At 41.5% G+C, this 17,663-nt stretch overlaps 1 protein-coding gene across 10 annotated transcripts in view; it reads left to right on the top strand.

Annotated features, from left to right (window-relative positions):
* The window catches only part of DIP2C (disco interacting protein 2 homolog C), a 303,276-nt gene that overhangs the window by 205,558 nt on the left and 80,055 nt on the right, over positions 1 to 17,663 (top strand). For all 10 annotated transcript variants that reach the window (XM_072153984.1, XM_072153986.1, XM_072153982.1 and 7 more), the window contains 3 exons: positions 5,096 to 5,189; positions 6,740 to 6,859; positions 7,599 to 7,713. In XM_072153984.1, the coding sequence (XP_072010085.1) occupies positions 5,096 to 5,189; positions 6,740 to 6,859; positions 7,599 to 7,713 (329 nt within the window). The remainder of the gene's footprint in view (positions 1 to 5,095; positions 5,190 to 6,739; positions 6,860 to 7,598; positions 7,714 to 17,663) is intronic.

Genomic DNA, 17,663 nt, shown 5'->3' with positions numbered 1-17,663 from the left:
GGAGTGGGTCTGCGATGCAGTCTCATAAGAAGAATACACTTTAGGTGCTTCTCCGATAGAGGTGAGTATAGTTTATTGAGGTAGATTTACAAATACATAAAAGATTAATTGGCCATGAACACATGGGTTTACTCAATAAAAAAGAAAAAATTAAAGGCATGAGTCTCTACAGGCAGCCCCCTACTTAAGAACACCCGACTTACAGATGACCCCTTGTTACAAACGGACCTCTGGAAGTTGTCAATGTACTTTAGTCCTAGGCTACAATAAACAGCCATAACAGTCGTCACAGGCGTCTGCAATGAAGCTTTATTGTTAATCCTGATTCTTATGACAATCCAACATTTTTTAAATCCAATTGTCACAGAGACCCAGAAAAAAATTGTCTGGAGTTACAATTATAAAATACACAGTTCCGACTTACATACAAATTCAACTTAAGAACAAACCTACAGTACCCATCCTGTACGTTAACTGGGGACCACCTGTATTTGGTTCAGAACCCGAAATGCGTCTCATGCCCTAATTTTATTTGTTTTTATTGAATAAACCCATATGTTCATGGCCAATTACTTGGTCAGTTTGTAAATCTACCTCAATGAACTATACTAAGGTGCCTAACGTGGATTTTTCTTCTGAGCCTACATCGCAGACCCATTCCATTGTATTTGAGTAAATTCTTGCATTCATCATAAAATATCCATTCTGGAGCAACTTTCTCCTAATCATATTACTGTGACAATTCTCTGTCGTTCCTCCAAGATATGTGTGGATAAATTCACATCTAGGTGTTACCGTCAAAGGGGCGTATCCAAAGATTGTGACAGCACTGACTGGACAGTTCTGATTGTGTGGGAACATGCTCCCAAATTGGTGACATAACAGAAGAACTACAGTTATGAGAAAAGATGACCCAGAATTGGCAATTTTTGTGGGATACAAATGGCTTAATTTAATTTTTATTATTTTTTGTTAAATGTTTTCTATTTTTAGTATTCTTTATAAAGGGACTTCCAGGTGTTTTATATTGCTTCCACTAAATGAGGGATGAGAAATCGGGGATAAACATTTATTTACAGATATTTTCTTTGTGATCTGTCCCCCGATCTGTTCTCTCCAGTCCTGTGTGGCATCAGTTCTGTAGGTGATGATAAGTTCGGAAGAGATAGGCCGCGGTGATCTCCTCTTAAATCCACCAGCTGCGCTTCCTTTTCCATTACTTTGCCCTTTTTGAACCTCGGCTTGATTTGAACATCTCACATTTCCATCTAATTTGAGTACGGAAATATATTCGTAGTAGATGCGTGAAGGTGACTCGGATGCTGGATCCCCAGGAGGGCGCTCTGCTTGTGATCTGCAGGAACAAAAGTTGAGAAGTTGTTTTTGATATGTGTTCAGTGTTGCTTTGGGTAATATTTCTCTTCCTAATAATGGCTTTGTTAATGTCGTTGAAGAGAATTGATTTTTTGGGGGATTGTAACAGAGCAGGTGATGCGGCTAAATGAGAATTTCATCCATAAATGTAAGTTATCCTCCTATGACCTTGGGTCTTCTGACACTGAAAAACAAGAATTGGAAATGTTCTTTTATGGACAAACCAAAGGTGTCTTGTCTATTAGGCCCCCAAATATATTCCGCAGAGATTGTCACCACTCACATTCTCTATTAGTCCTCACAATATAAAATATTTTCTTTTTTTGGTCACATTTGTGGAACCCACACAAACACTGGGAGAATGTACAGTCTCTGCACAGATATTGTCCTTGATTACGGTCAGGTCTAGGACCCCAGCGCATTAAGCCAACTGCTTCCAAGGGATGATTTGTAAAATTAGCATATATGTTTAGGTTTATGGTACTGACATGGCTCCTAGAGCAGCCATTTAATAGCCTGTAGACTGTAAATCTGTTAATGGCTATGCCCAGTGTGTGCTATACAATCTCTTAAACTATGTGAAAACTATACCGTTTGGTCTGTATTGTTAGTAGCAGCAGGACTGTGAAGAATGCATTCATAACCCTGAATTGTAGCTGGATCTCACAGCACAGTCCCTCCCCTGGGGAGATCAAAGAACACAGCCGTTTAAGGAGACTCCCTCAGTGCCCCCTGTCCAGCTACATTCCTGGATTATTAATGCATTTTTGTAGTTCTGCATTGCAACTACTAGACACGGTCTACATCTGTTAGTAGACTTCCTTTAAAGATTAGTTGTTATTTCACTGTATTCTACACCACATTCACATGGTTGCCCTCTCCTTTGAAAGCTGAGTGCCCATGCCTGCGACGCAAATCAGCCAAAATATAGGACGTGGTATATTTTGTAGCGCAGCAGCCCAAATCGGACTTACCCTGTTTCCCCGAAAATAAGACAGTGTCTTATATTAATTTTTGCTCCTAAACAGGCGCTAGGTCTTATTTTCAGGGGGTGTCTTATATTTCCATGAAAAATAATTTGCATTTATTGTTGGCTAAAAAAAAATCAACTTCTCATATAACTCTCCAAACTTATTTCATGCTGAATTTCTTGTGACTCCATTTCTATTGGAATTATTGGCCCCAATCTCTCATGTTTAGCAATATCACTTTCCATAAATGACCCCTTCTTGTCAGCACTTCCTGTCCGGGTAGCTGCTTGTATCACATTTGCAGCCCAACAGTCAGAGATTTTATCCCACGATTTCTTCCCGTAGGTCACAACCTCTTGTGGTATCTAAATAATCTACTAATACTAATGTACAAGACAGGGGAGCCGCTGCAATGACTACCACTAGGTCTTATTTTCAGGGGAGGCCTTATATTTCTAAGCTTGAAAAAAATTCTACTAGGTCTTATTTTCGGGGGTGCCCTATTTTAGGGGAAACAGGGTATGTGTGGTGAGACACCGTGTGCCATAAACTTCCAGTGATGCCGTCATACTGCGGCAATTTGTGCGGCCAAATCACTGACACAATAATGGCCCACAATAATGGGCACTTACGTAAATAAATAGTTCAGGTGGATATAAGAAACTTTGTAATATATGTTATCAGAGTAAAATCCCTCAATCCCCTCTTATCAGACATCTCAAGTCTGCTAAACCTTTGTGTGCGCCGTTTAGATATGTCTTAAGTTATTTATCGCGGGCTGATGCACTATTATATCCTAGCAGTTTTATAGCAATATTACAGCAGGATATACCGGTACTAAGCAGCGTAGATGTGAATAAGGCTCTGACGAGACAGATATCTTATTATTGTCTGCTCAAATACTTCTGTGTCTTTGTCTGTATCCTTCTTGCTCCCCTGTTCCTCACTGAAGATTAATCTAAGCAGTTTAGCAGGCAGGATAAGGATTGTATTAACAAAATAAAACTCTGATAACATGTTTTACAAAGTTTCTTTTATTCACCTAAACTATCAACTTCTAGAAATATATATTTCCTGCTACTCTCCATTCTTACTTTTCAGTAGATTTTAAATTCGGATAGAAGTGAGCTGTGACATATAGCAATCAATTCTCTTTTCATAGATGGCTTTTGGTCTTCACCAAGACTCATTGATTGATTTTTTTTAAATCATGTTTTTCATGCCTTATAATTAGAAAGTTTGGTACGTGCTTTAGTATGACATTATGGGGGTCATTTACTAAGGGCCCGAATCACGTTTTTTCGTCGGGTTTCCCGAAAAATTACTGATTTGCGCCGAATTGCCCTGGGTTTTTGGCACACGCAATCGGATTAGGGCACATCGGCGCCAGCATGCACGCGACAGAAAACGGGGGGCGTGGCCGTCGGAAAACCCGGCGGATTCAGGAAAACCGCCATATTTTTTTTCTAAAAAATGTGTCGCTCGACACGCACTTACCTGCACCCAGGATAGCTTGGTGAACTCCAGCGGACTTCAGCGCAGCAGCAACACCTGGTGGACATCGGGCGCACTACCTTAGTGAATCGCCGGAAGACCCGGAGAACCTGCCGCTGGATCGCGAATGGACCGGGTAAGTAAATCTGCCCCTGTATGTCTTTCTATAACTTATATTATAGGGATTTTCCCACGTGGGGGTTTCAGTGATGAGATCCCCACAGATCACAAGAATGTGGGTCTGATGTTCCTTTGTCGGACCCCTTGTCGCTCCCCGTTATGAGCAGAGTAGCCGGTCACGCATGACTAGGCTGCCCTGTTCATCTCTATGGAGCAGAGGGAGATTGTCTCGGGGAGTGACAATGTGTAAGGCGGAGGTATACCGGTCCTCCCATCGTGTGATCTTTGTGGGTCTCATCAAATTCGGCCCTATCTTATAAGCCCTAACCTGTTTCGTGGGAAAACCCCTTTAAGGACTCATTAGTTAAAGAAGTTTTCCTCAGAAGTTTACTGAAGGGAATCCAGACCGGACATTGTTTTTTGAGATATAGAAAAGTTTTGTATGATATCCAAGGAACGCATGTGGTTCTATTAAAGGAATGATGTGGGCTCCATCGGATTAATGGTGGTAATATTAGAAACTGTTGGCCAAATCTGGAGATTTGTTTGGACCAGCAAGTAGCTAAAAGTGTATGGGGATGTTTTGAGGCTCCCTCAGTACCAGAAAGAAATTTGGGCTGTTGGATTTCATCATGCCCTATTGGTGGCTTATTCACCTCACCCAAATGCTTTTGTCTGGCAGATCTCCATTACATATTATCGTGGTATCACAGTAGATAAGGTTAATGAGTTCCATCAAGTCCAACCTACAATCCACAGTGATAATCCTGCAGGTCTCCCAGTCTACATATTATAGTCAAGACAAATTTTCACTACTTTTAGGAAAGCGGGAATGTTTTTAAGAATCCCTCCATAAACATCTGCCTGGGTATACTTCATCTTCACAAGGACGTTGCTGATAACAGCGCCGTATCGTATATTTTCTCCGATAATGTGCAGAGCTCTTTTACAACACAGTAAAATGTTCATGTTTCTAAATTATTATGAACATTAACTTTAAGTGTACTCGTGAAAATGCCTAGAGAAGGCAAAAATTAAATTAGAAAATTAGCGTTGCTGCTGTTTGTGCGGATTAATTATCCTGGAAGATGTCTTCCCTCCTTTTATAATCAAGGATCGCTGTGCTTTGATTTCAGAGTGTCATGAACATGATGCATGTCATCAGCATCCCCTACTCGCTCATGAAAGTCAATCCCTTATCATGGATACAGAAAGTTTGCCAGTACAAAGGTAAATATGGGCTTTGGTTTTCATCTTTTCTCAACTTACTAAAGTTGCCCATGATGGGCAGCTAGTGAACCTACTTAAGAACCCTACTTAAGAACACCCAACTTACAGACGACCCCTGGTTACAAACTGACCTCTGGTAATTGCTAATTTACTGTACTTTAGAACTATGCTACAATAAACAGCTATAACAGTTATTAAATGTGTCTGCAATTAAGATGTATTGTTAATCCTGGTTCTGATGACAACCCAACATTTTTAAAATCCAATTGTCACAGAGACCAGAAAAATTTGTCTGGAGATACAATGATAAAATATACAGTTCCGACTTACATACTGCCTTAAAAGTTAGACATTTTAACCACATTATCAATAAATCTTCCCCGTTTTTTATTGATTCTGTTTTTATTATAAAAAGATATGACCAAGATTTTCCTTATGAGAACATAAACAATGTAGAATATTATAAACCCAAATAAGCATCTGTAAAAATGGCCATGCACTGGACTTGGCTATAATGAATGTAAAAGACACACATATGTGACCTACCGCGCCATTCAATTAACGGAGATCTACCATCAAAATCCATCATGATACACCAGGGACACTTACTCATAGAGCCAGACACTGTGACTATGGTAAACTTCTTATATGTGTTATCCGTTGCCTCCTTCTTTAAAAACTATGATAATGAGCCTGGAGGGCTCTAGGGGGGGGGGGCATTACCAGAGCACCTCCATTCTGTAGCTTCACAGCCTGATACACTGTCCCCCCCACCCCTGGGAATTCCCTCCCTTCATCTGCCTCTTGTAATCTTACACAGTAGGATTGGAAAGTACTCCTGCAGAGTGTAACAGCTTGTGAAGCTTCAGCGTGGAGGGTCTCTGGTGACAGCCCCCAGAGCCATTCTGGCTCATTAGCATCATTTTAAACATTGATTTTAGAAGGAAGGAGGCCATGGATAACAAATATAAGAATACTACCACAGTCATAGTGCTGGGCAAGTGTCCCTCATGATGGATTTTGATTTCCTTTAAGGGTACAGGAGACCTATAATAGTGATTTATGAGGTTCAAGTAGTCAAGCCCCCAATAATCAGAAGGTTATCCTCCATGTAACCGATAAGGAATAATGTTAAGGGTGCTGTCACATGTGGCGGGTTACAATATGATTTGGAATTCAATTCAACAGCTGTAGAAAGGGGATCTACATTGCGTTTACATGTTAACAAAATGTAAATGCATAGTGTTGACATAGCATTTGCAAAACACTGTGTTAATGCAATATAAATAGGCAAATCTACATGTAATCACATCCTAAATAACCAGACCTAAATAACATCCTAAATAACCTTTAAGGCTTTCTACTCATTTTTCTACACAGTTTATAAAATGTCTCTATTATCAGCACTACCAATTTTCTATGATTATAGAGCATCAGTGTCTACAATATTTTCTTTGAATAAAGTGGCCAGAAATGTAGGGTTACTATTTAGAGATTCCTCTTTCTACATAATCTTGTTAATCTTTCTTTTTTCTTTCCTTTACCTATAGCAAAAGTTGCATGTGTGAAGTCAAGGGACATGCATTGGGCCCTGGTGGCACATCGGGATCAGAGGGATATTAACCTTTCCTCGCTACGCATGTTGATTGTGGCTGATGGGGCAAATCCTTGTAAGTACTGTCCAGGATCCTGTAGTAAAAAAAAAATGTATGCACTCTTGGTAGTCTGTGAGGAGTAGTAAGCCAGAGTTGGCACCAAGAAAACCTTGGAAGATGCCATGGCCTAGTTGACGTTGGGATGCGTTGTGACTTCGGTCAACATGTTCTCTGCTCATATATATAGCATGTGAATGAGTCTCGTAAGGGCCCTTCTAACCTGGAGTCGTCCTACATAACCTCTTTAGGGAATACACAGTACAAGAAGTTATTGTTTACTCATGGATGGAGCCAGATGACTGAGGAACACCTTCAAGACATGGACATTGGAGGGTTGGTCCACAACAACGACCATTCAGTTCCATTGGGGATTGTGTTAAAGTTTTTACTAAGTTCCCTAAATACATTCCCTTGAAATGAACTTGATCTTTGATAAGAAGCTTTATCTGTGCGGCTCATCACAGGGTGTCATGTTTTATTTTCCAGTTTTGTATTTTTTGGGGGGATTTTGTCCTTCTAACAGCAAACTGATGTGAGAGTTGTTGTCGGCTTGGCTTGTACGCGGCAGACAGAGACTAATGAGCTGCTGGTTTACAGTTTGTTTCTTGTAGTGTTTTAATGCCGTGAGACAAGTCTGAAGATGAGCCTTCCCGAATGTCCTCACTGCTCTTAAAAGAGTTCTAAATCATCTTGTCCAAATGCTGTATTTCCTGCACATTTGTTATCACATCCTCTTCGTGTGCTTTCTCCTCAGGGTCCATTTCTTCTTGTGACGCTTTCCTCAATGTCTTCCAAAGTAAAGGCCTGCGGCAAGAAGTCATTTGTCCTTGTGCCAGTTCACCAGAGGCTCTTACAGTGGCCATAAGGAGGTAATGTTTATTTAAACTATTGATGGAATATCTGTCGTCTTGGCCAAGTCTTAAACCTTACACTGCAACCAGGGACATTACTAGAAACGTACAGGGCCCTTAACTTTCTTTAGTCATTTATACCACTGGCCTCCTACTATGGGACAGAGGGGCCTTTCGAGGAAAACCCCAGCAGTGGCAGTTGTGGGAAATGTGTTGCCCTGGGAAAATATATTTCCGATTTTCACGCGATCGGATTGTGGCGCATCAGCGTGCACGCGACGGAAATCAGGGGACGTGGCTGAACGGAAACCCGATGGATTTGGAGAAACCGACGCATTTAAAAGAAAAAAAAAGTGTCACTGGACATGCGCTTACCTTCACCCGGCAATGGATCGTGAACTCCGGCGGACTTCAGCGTAGCAGCGACACCTGGTGGACGTCGGAGGAACTGCCTTAGTGAATCGCCGGAAGACCCGAATCCACCGCAGAGAACGCGTCGCTGGATCGCGAATGGACCGGGTAAGTAAATCTGCCCCACTGTGTCCAAGAGAATAGCAAAGTTACTTAAAGCTTAATGTTCCCTGGATAAAAATGATGGCCCACACTATGCTCCTAAATAATATATACTCTTCACAACTGACCACTCTTTGCCCCTCCTTCTGTATACATCACAAACTTCCGCATACCACAGTTGGCCACAGTGTGCCCCCACATATGTAATATACACCTGTCCCAGCATATATCAATGCTGTCCCCCAACATAAATCAAAACAAAAACACCCATGGCATATACTGAAAAATAGAGTTCACCCCTCATCAATATAGTGTAATAATATAATATGTGAACTGTAAAATTATATTTTCTTTAATTTAGGACCCCTTTAATTATATACAGTGCCTCGGTAATAAATGATACTTAACTTTGTTTTGGTAATGATAACTACTACTCTCATTATGCATTTTGATCACAGCTCAAGTAACTGTAGTAGCCTTTCTTTAAAATGAATGTGTCCCCTTCTTAACCATGTAAAACTACAAACAGTGTTGGGTAGCATCACTGGAGACCTGTTTAATGATATCTTTGTGTATGTTGTAGGTAGCAGTGGCATTTGTAAATGATGGCTTTAGATTCTGCGTTTGTACTAGGGCTGTGTCCTCACACTGCTGTGTTCTGAGCTTCCTGTATTGTGTAGCTCCGAGGCTCCTCCCTAATGGTCTAGTAACTGCTGTAGTATTCAACTAGAGGCCTGCTATGTTTTTTCTCCTCCTAGAATATTCATCTGCTTTAATGGACTTACATAAGCTATAATTATACACCCCTTAAAAGCTGCTAACGGACCCAGTCTGCAGTTTTACATGGTCAGAACTGCTGACAGATTCCCTTTCAGCAGTAATATTATCGTTTTTCTGAGAATTTTACAGAATAATGGAAGTGTTTTATCCGCAGACTACCACTTAAAATAACAATCAGGCAGAAGTCATAAAAGGATTATTGTAAAGCAAAGTGGCAGCACTCTGCAGAATAACAATTGCACAGGCAATTTGGATGGTTTATGTGTGCAGGTTTCTGCTTAAGAAAGGTCAGATGTATAGCTGATTTATGTACTGTATGTATCCTATAGGGTGGTTGACAGGTTTAATGGCATTGAGTTGTGTAGCCACTGGGGCACTATGCACTAAAACCAGCGCAGTCTGTACTATGTGCAGTTACCTGTGTAGTGTGCAGGGGGCGCCAGATTCATGATATCTGGTGCATGTTCTTCGTGAATATGGCTCCCCCTGCACTGCCCCAATAGAGTGCACCAACTTTTTTTTGGTGCACCTATAACCTGGGGTGTGCAACACACTTATGTCGGTCAGTGTGTTGCCTGAAGAATAGTGCAGACACGACATAAAAGGGTCGCGACTGCCAAATATGTGGTGCGGACACTTCTTAAATACATGTGCAAGATGTTTGCACATGAAAGAACGTGCAAAGTCCACCAGAAAACTGGTGCAAGGTCCTTAGTTGTGAGGGAAGTAAATGTGCCTTACTGTGTCACCTAGCTCATTTGGGCTTTGGGGTACTCCAAGGAGCGTAGTCTAAGGATCCATGTTGGTTTATACCCTGTAAGCCCTACAAGCGGAACAGCAGGTTTCTACGTCTTGTGGTAGTCCTGGTACAGGCAACATCTGACCCAGGTGGGTCAAAAGATGCTGTTATAATGTACTGAGGGGCCATTACTAGATTTTGTACCTTGTCAAGGATCAGGCCAAAAGTCATAACACGTAGCTCAGCATAGTGGTCAATATCTAGTGGGTTCATCCAGGTTACACATTAGTGTTTAATCTGCATACAGGAGCACATGCTTGAAAATCGGGACACAACAACACACCTGGGACCCGCAGGCTGTGACCACCATTCTCCAAGATGCCAATGGTCACTTTCCATTCACATTTTCTCTGATTTCTTCAAACTCCACCATTAGAAAACCCTACAATAAATGCTTGATTTTTCTTTCGAGGTCCACACAGGTCAGTTAAATAAACTTTTGCTTTAGTATCATGTTATAAAATTCAATGATAACTACTGCTGTCCTCTACTTCCCGAGGGTCTCCCAATACCACTGAAAGGCGAGTCACCTTTAATCTCCGTGTCTGGTCTCCTTCCCTAAGCACTTAGAGAACATCATTGAGCTGGTCAATAGAGGTCCTTAGTTAAAACTGTAATTACGAGGTTTGGGTGGAATTGATAATACAATGCAAATCCCAGAGGTAGGAACTTTAGAGAGGAATCAATGTGAAGACACAGGCAATCTTGTGACTATTTTCTGGTTGAAAGACCCCATTAATGCAGGTATTGAGAATGCAGCACTCTGCTTATAGATACAGATGTAGATGTGAGGGAACTACTGGAGGTGAACATGACTATGAGATGAGGTTTTCTCGTGGTATACACCATAGTATTCCTCTTGATTGGAATTTCTCCTCACGTTTTTTTTTTCGTGAATGTTTTTCAGCCGTTGCTGTCAGCCCAGATGCCATCGCTACCAGATCTGTCTCTCATATTTCTTCATATTGTCTCTTCCTATTGACGCCTGAAGGCTTTCAGTTTCCGAGATCTCTGCCGTTTCAGAGCCGGCTCTTGCATTAACCTTTAATTGAGATTTATCACTGCAGGTTTTCAAGCAAAGCTTTGCAAGAGCCTGTATTGCTTTCCAAATTAACTCGTGTCATATGACCTGTTAGAAGAGCGCAAATAATTAGTCCTGAACGGAAGCGCCTGGCGCACTGGATAAAAATTACACAGTAGAACCTCGGGAGACCTACAAAGATGCTCAATGCTTTTTCCTGCTACATTTGCCTGGGCTATTTAAGTAACTTGATATGTTTTGCATGTAATTGTCATTTATAACCCAGACTGAATTGCATTATCTTCCTATTTGCGTCTCAGAGTGAAGCCGGATGGAGTGGTGTCTCATCTCATCCCTGAAAATCGCTGTGACATTTCTGTCTGGCTGAGTTGACTGCTTCAGTGAGTCAGTCGGGTATATGACATAGGCTGTGGTTCTAGGGATACATCCTATATTCCCGCTTAATGACAATTTGCGCTTTATGCTATAAGGAACTGGCGTGCTGACAGCATAGCAGTATTGGTAATGAGCATGGCGATTTCTTCATCGTTTCATGGGTGGTAACAATTTTGTTGGGTTCAGCCCTAAATAATGCAGCCCTTATAGCTATTATAATCCAGTTTAATATTGCACTTACTTGTTTTGTTTTATTTTTACGGATTATCAAAAATATCTAAAATTTCAGCATAGAGGACAAAGCATGACCCAATGGCGCACTGTGGTAGGGCGCACAAAATTTCCACAATACTTTATCAAACTACACAGTAAATTACTTATCTATGGGCAGATGTCTCTGTTGGTTACCACCAACATCTTCTCATAGTAGTTCCACACAACATAGGTTTAGTTACCAATGTGTCATTCAGTATTGTGACCACCCTGGTGCACCCCCTTCCCCCCCACCAATTACTTTAAATAACAATAGTTATACAAAGAAATTATACAGTGCCTTGCATCAAATCAAATTGCATCAAATTCTAGGCAGGTTGTCCACAGGAAATCCTTGGTCCGAACGTAATTCCAGTAGCTTGTCAGAGCAATTGGCCTTATTTTACATTATACATGTTCCACTGATGTCTCTATCCAAGACAGAAGTCTTGTGAAAAGGACTTTTATGTATGCCCTCAGTTCCATTCATGGTGGTGGAGAGCTTCAGTATACAGTCTGTATACCCCGCCTCTTCACTGCTGCTGACACTAGTAACCCTTCCCCTCTCATGAATGAGAGAGATATGTGACTGTCTGAAGACAATTCCTGAAGGCACTTTGTGGTTGATTTCTCTTCAATAAGCCAGGTCTCTCTGAACCCCCACCTTTCTGAGGGAGTGGCTAATAATGTAGCAGTATTGAGTCACACGACCACCGTCTGTGTGTGTCTCTCTATTAACGTCACAGCAAGGGATTATGTACAACTTCCTACTGCCCCTGAAGGTGAAAGTAAAGGGAGCTGTACATGTCTGTAGTTGAATATCAGCAAACAGTTCCTGAGTACTAGTTCCATGCCGGCACCATGTTTGTACCAGTGAGACCTGTCAATCAGGAACATAGAGCCAGGGCAGTGCAGTGATCATTGCATATGCAAGACCCCATTACTATCATTGGACTCACATCAGGTGAGTTACATATCTGTTTATACAGATTTTTTAACATTGCAGCCATACAAAGAAACCATTTAGGGATAAGGGCAATGCTTTTTATTCATAGATTTTAATGAAGTATTTATTTTGGGTATTTAAGTGACCAAATAATAAAAGGTATGATGAAGACATAATATATCAGCAAATGCTCAAAGTGTTCATTTTGATCTTTTTAACATGGATCTTCCAGTTTTCAGTAACCCTCTTTCTTTCTGTAAAATAATGGCTACTATATACACATTGACCTTTGGTAATCAAAACTGCTCAAGGCTGGTCCTACCTAAAGCAAAAAACAGTGTCTCAGACTACAGTATGTACATTGTAATGCAATGGCCACGGTTGTAGGAAATGAGTGATCATAGGGAATACACGTTGTGCTCCTGTGATGCCTTTGTTTTTACGTTTTTACAGTGAGTACCTTGACATTTATTTTTTGCTTTAAAAATGTTTCCAACTATAAGGAGATCCATTCTTATGTTATATTTATCCCCAGTGGAAAGTTATTTATATAATAATTCTTTATTTATATAGAGCACACAGATTCCGCAGAGCTGCACAGAGCTTTCCAAATCACTTCCTGTCCCTAATGGGGCTCACAATCTAATCAACCTACCAGTATGTTTTGGAGTGTGGGAGGTAACCGGAGGAAACTCATGCAAACATGGAAGGAACATACAAATTCTTTGCAGATGTTGACCATGGGACATGAACCCAGGCCCCCAGCGCTGCAAGACTGTAATGCTAACCACTAAGCCACCGTGCTGCCTCTCGACCCTGTGATGGCGTTATTACAAATTTACCTGTCTGGAGATTGCTAACTTTTTGGTAGGCTGATAAAAATGAATACATTTGGTGGCAGCCAGACAGCTTGGGGTGTAAATTACTTTGCCCGTGGTTAAAAGGCCAATCCTATTATTTCAATTTTGAGATAAGCTGCATTGAGAATATCTGTCAGCTATTTCCCATCGTTCCACTAAAGGAATTAACATCCATGTAAATCCTTTTAAAATTGACATTCCAATCAGAGAGTGACTTTTCGTAAAATGTCAGAAGCTGAAAAACTGAATTCAGTCTCAATATTTTGTTCTTTTGAAACCCGTGATAGCTACGGTCGCCTTATCTTCAAACTTCTCATCCCCTCAGCAGTCTGGGCGAAGGTGTAGTCACAAATCGAGTCCATTGTCTAATATTGGCAACCAACTCTGGAGACATCTTGTAGCATTGCCTTGCCAGCTGCTGGTGCCCTCTCTCTGCTCCCCAACTACCCTCCTCGGTCATGTTCCAGTCTCTTCCTATAGAGTCCCCTGACCCGTTCTAAAGTTGTAAAACTTAATGGGGATCATTTACTAAGGGCCTGATTCTCGTTTTCCCGACGTGTTACCCGAATATTTCCGATTTGCGACGATTTCCCCTGAATTGCCCCGGGATTTTGGCGCATCGGTGCTGGCATGCACGGGGCGGAAATCGGGGGGGGGGGGGGGGTGGCCGAACAAAAAAACAATGGATTCGGAAAAAACGCTGCATTTAAAAAAAAAAAATGTGTCGTGGAGCTTGCACTTACCTTTACTAGGAATAGGCCGGTGAACTTGAGTGCGTTCCGATGCTCTTCAGCGCAGCAGCGCCACCTGGTGGACGTCGGAGGAACTGCGGACCTGAATCCACCGCAGAGAACGCGCCGCTGGATCGCGAATGGACCGGGTAAATAAATGTGCCCCATTGTCTCAGTATATCCTTTTTAGAGGAAATTGCTTCTGTCTCTGCTTACTTGGCTCCTCTCATGCTTTTCCTCGCAACTTGATAAAGTTAATTTCTCTCTAGCAAGTTCAGACTAAAAAGATCAAATAAATATCACTGCATTGAAGTCAATGAAAAAGGGAGAATTAGAAGGGACCAGTAATAATAATAATAATAATAATAATAATAATAATTCTTTATTTATATAGCGCACACAGATTACGCAGCGCTGCACAAAGCATGTCAAATCGGTCCCTGTCCCCAATGGGGCTCACAATCTAAACAGCCTAACAGTATGTTTTGGAGTGTGGGAGGAAACCGGAGTACCAGGAGGAAACCCACGCAAACACGGAGAGAACATACAAACTCTTTGCAGATGTTGACCTGGGTGGGATTCAAACCCAGGACTCCAGTGCTGCAAGGCAGAAGTGCTACTCACTCAGCCACCGTGCCGCCCCACTAGCCAAGTCACTGAAGCTAGGTCTCCATCCAGTAGTTCAGGGACCTGATAAGCACATACACCTCCAGCTATGGGGCAAACTGCGAGAAGGCTGGCACTTTGGACCCCACAGATCAGAAAGTGGTAGCCGATTTTATCAATATACCAACTAAAAGTTTCAGATAACTAAATTCTACATTGGACCAGAGAGTAAAAGCAACATCTATAGCAGATGGTTAATCTGTTTCCAGATTACTTTTATCTGACTTCCACCTGCCATGACCTATTACTTTAATTAGTAGAATAGATAAAGCAACACTTTTCCCCTTGGGCCTTTCTGGGGCTGCTGCAGAGACTTCTCTAAGAAGTAGTGACCTGGGGGATTACAGGCAATGAAGTTCTCTGTCTACTTTGAAAGGTAGAAAACCAGGGTGCTACAGTGGGTAAGGAAAGTATTCAGACCCCTTTAAGTTTTTCAATCTTTACCAATTGGTAACATCAAAAAAGTTCTTTTCTTGTTCATTAATGTACACTCTTTCCCCCATCTTGATAGAAAAAACAGAAATATAGATATTTTGCTACTTTATAAAACAAGAAAAACTGAAATATCACATGGTCATAATAATTCAAACCCTGTGCTGTGACACTCTTATTTAACTCACATGCTGTCCATTTCCTTCTGATCCTCCTTGAGATGCTTCTACGCCTTCATTGGAGTCCAGCGGTGTTGAATTAAACTGATTTGACATGATTAGGAAAAGCACACACCTGTCTATATAAGACCTCACAGCTCACCGTGCATGTCAGAGATATGAGAATTGTGAGGTTAAGGAACTGCCCAAGGAGCACAGAGACAGAATTGTGACAAGGCACAGATCTGGCCAAGGTTACAAAAGAATTTCTGCAGCAGTTAAGGTTCCTAAGAGCACAGTTGCCTCCATAATCCTTAAATGGAAAAAGTTTGAGATTACCACAAGCTTTTCTTGATTTTGCTGTCGAGCCAAACTAAGCAATCGTGGGAAAAGAGCCTTGGTGAGAGAGGTAGAGTAGAACCTCAAGTTCACTGTGGCTGAGCTCTAGGGATGCAGTAGGGAGATGGTAGAAAAGTTCACAAAGTCACCTATCACTGCAGCCTCCACCAGTTGGGGCTTTATGGCAGAGTCTGTTGACGGAAGCCTTTCCTCAGTGCAAGACATATAAAAGCCTGTAAGCCTGTAAAAAAAAATTAAAAATTAAGGACTCCCAGACTGTGATAAATAAAATTCTCTGATCTGATAAGAAGATTGAACTTAAAGGGAACCTGTCACCAGGAGACCCATTTTTAGTACTCCCCCAGTCCCCACAGAGCATAGTACATACACTGTTTTTGTATTAAAAATCGGTTTTACAGAAAAAAAGATATGTTATATTGTACCTTTCATTAGCATCTGCTGTGTGACTAGGCAGTTGCCAAATGGGAGGGGCTGGAAAGGAGCAGTTCCCCCCCACCCTTGGGGAACAGCTTCTCCATGTGACCTTTTCAAATATATGAAAATACCCATCACTGGGCTTAGCGACGCCCCCTACAGCCAATCCCGAGTGTGGGGAGTTATTCATACATTTGAAATGGTCACATGTTTCCCAAGGGAGGGGGGAACTGCTCCTTTCCAGCCCCTCACTTTGGGCAACTGCCTAGTCACACAGCAGATTCTAGTGAAAGGTACAATATAACATATCTTTTTTTCTGTAAAACCAAATTTTAATACAAAACCACTTTGGCAGTGTATGTACTATGCTCTGTGGGGACTGGGGGAGTGCTAAAAATGGGTCTCCTGGTGACAGGTTCCCTTTAACCTGCTAAATACAATCCCAACAGGGACTCATGTTGTTGGTAGCATCATGCTATGGGGGCAGGCTCGGACGACTGGTTGCAATTAAAGGAAAGATGAATACGGCCAAGTACAGAGATATCCTGGATGAAAACGTCTTCCAGAGTGTTCTGGACCTCAGACTGGGCCGAACCTTCCAACAAGACAATGTCCCTAAGCACACAGCTAAAACAACAAAGCAGAGGTTTCAGAACAACTCTGTGACCATTCCTGACCGGCCCATCCAGAGCCCGGACCTAAACCCAATTGGGCATCTCTGGAGAGACTTGAAAATGGCCTCCACCAACGTTCACCAAGAGGCAGAGGATCTCCAAATCCTGGTGTGAGAAACTTGTTGCATCTTCCCAAGAAAACTGTGCTAGCTCCAAAGCTGCTTCCACTCAATACTGAGCAAAGGGATATTTCTGTTTTTTTGTTTAATACGTTAGCAAGAATATCTAAATTTCTGATTTTTTTGGGGGTCAAGATGGGGAGCAGAGTGTACATTAATGAGCAAAGAAAATAACTTTTTTGATCTTACCAATTGGCTGAAACAAAGAGTGAAAATTATAAAGGAGTCTAAGTACTTTCTGTACCCACTGTACTTAGACAAGGACCCCCAGGTCAAATATGTTCTGTACACCAATACAGAGGAAAACTCAAAGTACAAGTACTTACATATAGGAGGTGCTAATAACATTTTGGAAGAGAATACGAACAGCTTTGGCTATAGCGATGGCCATTTAGATCTTGCAAGTGCTTCATCCGCCCTCCATTTAGAACCTTTTTTGCTACCAATGCTATGTTAAATTTTACCCCTCACAGGCAGGAATGACAAAAGTCCAGTGTGAAGGAAAATGCAGTAATGAGATCATATTAAAGGTGATGTTCATAAAGAAATGATCGTAGTGAAACATGAGTCATAATATTTCAATTTCTTTTTGTGGATGGATCCGACAATTTTCGGAGAAAAAGAAAGTAGAAAATAGAAACAATGTAAACAGGTAGGAGGGAGGGCGGCCGGTTCGTCAGCGTGTTGTATTCATCACAACAAAACCTTTATTTTTGCTTTATGTTTTGCTGCCTACGTGTATTATAATTTTTTTTACCAGCTTTGGGGAGGGGGGGGAGCCAACAGCAGATATTTATTAGTAGAGAAAATTTCTTTGTAATTTCAACGGTAACACTATTGACGTCAC

The sequence above is a fragment of the Engystomops pustulosus genome, chromosome 5 (genome assembly GCF_040894005.1).
Source record: "Engystomops pustulosus chromosome 5, aEngPut4.maternal, whole genome shotgun sequence".
In the NCBI taxonomy this organism is placed as follows: Eukaryota; Metazoa; Chordata; class Amphibia; order Anura; family Leptodactylidae; genus Engystomops; species Engystomops pustulosus.
Note: the sequence above shows the minus strand (reverse complement) of the source record. Positions and strands in the feature narration are given on the sequence as shown.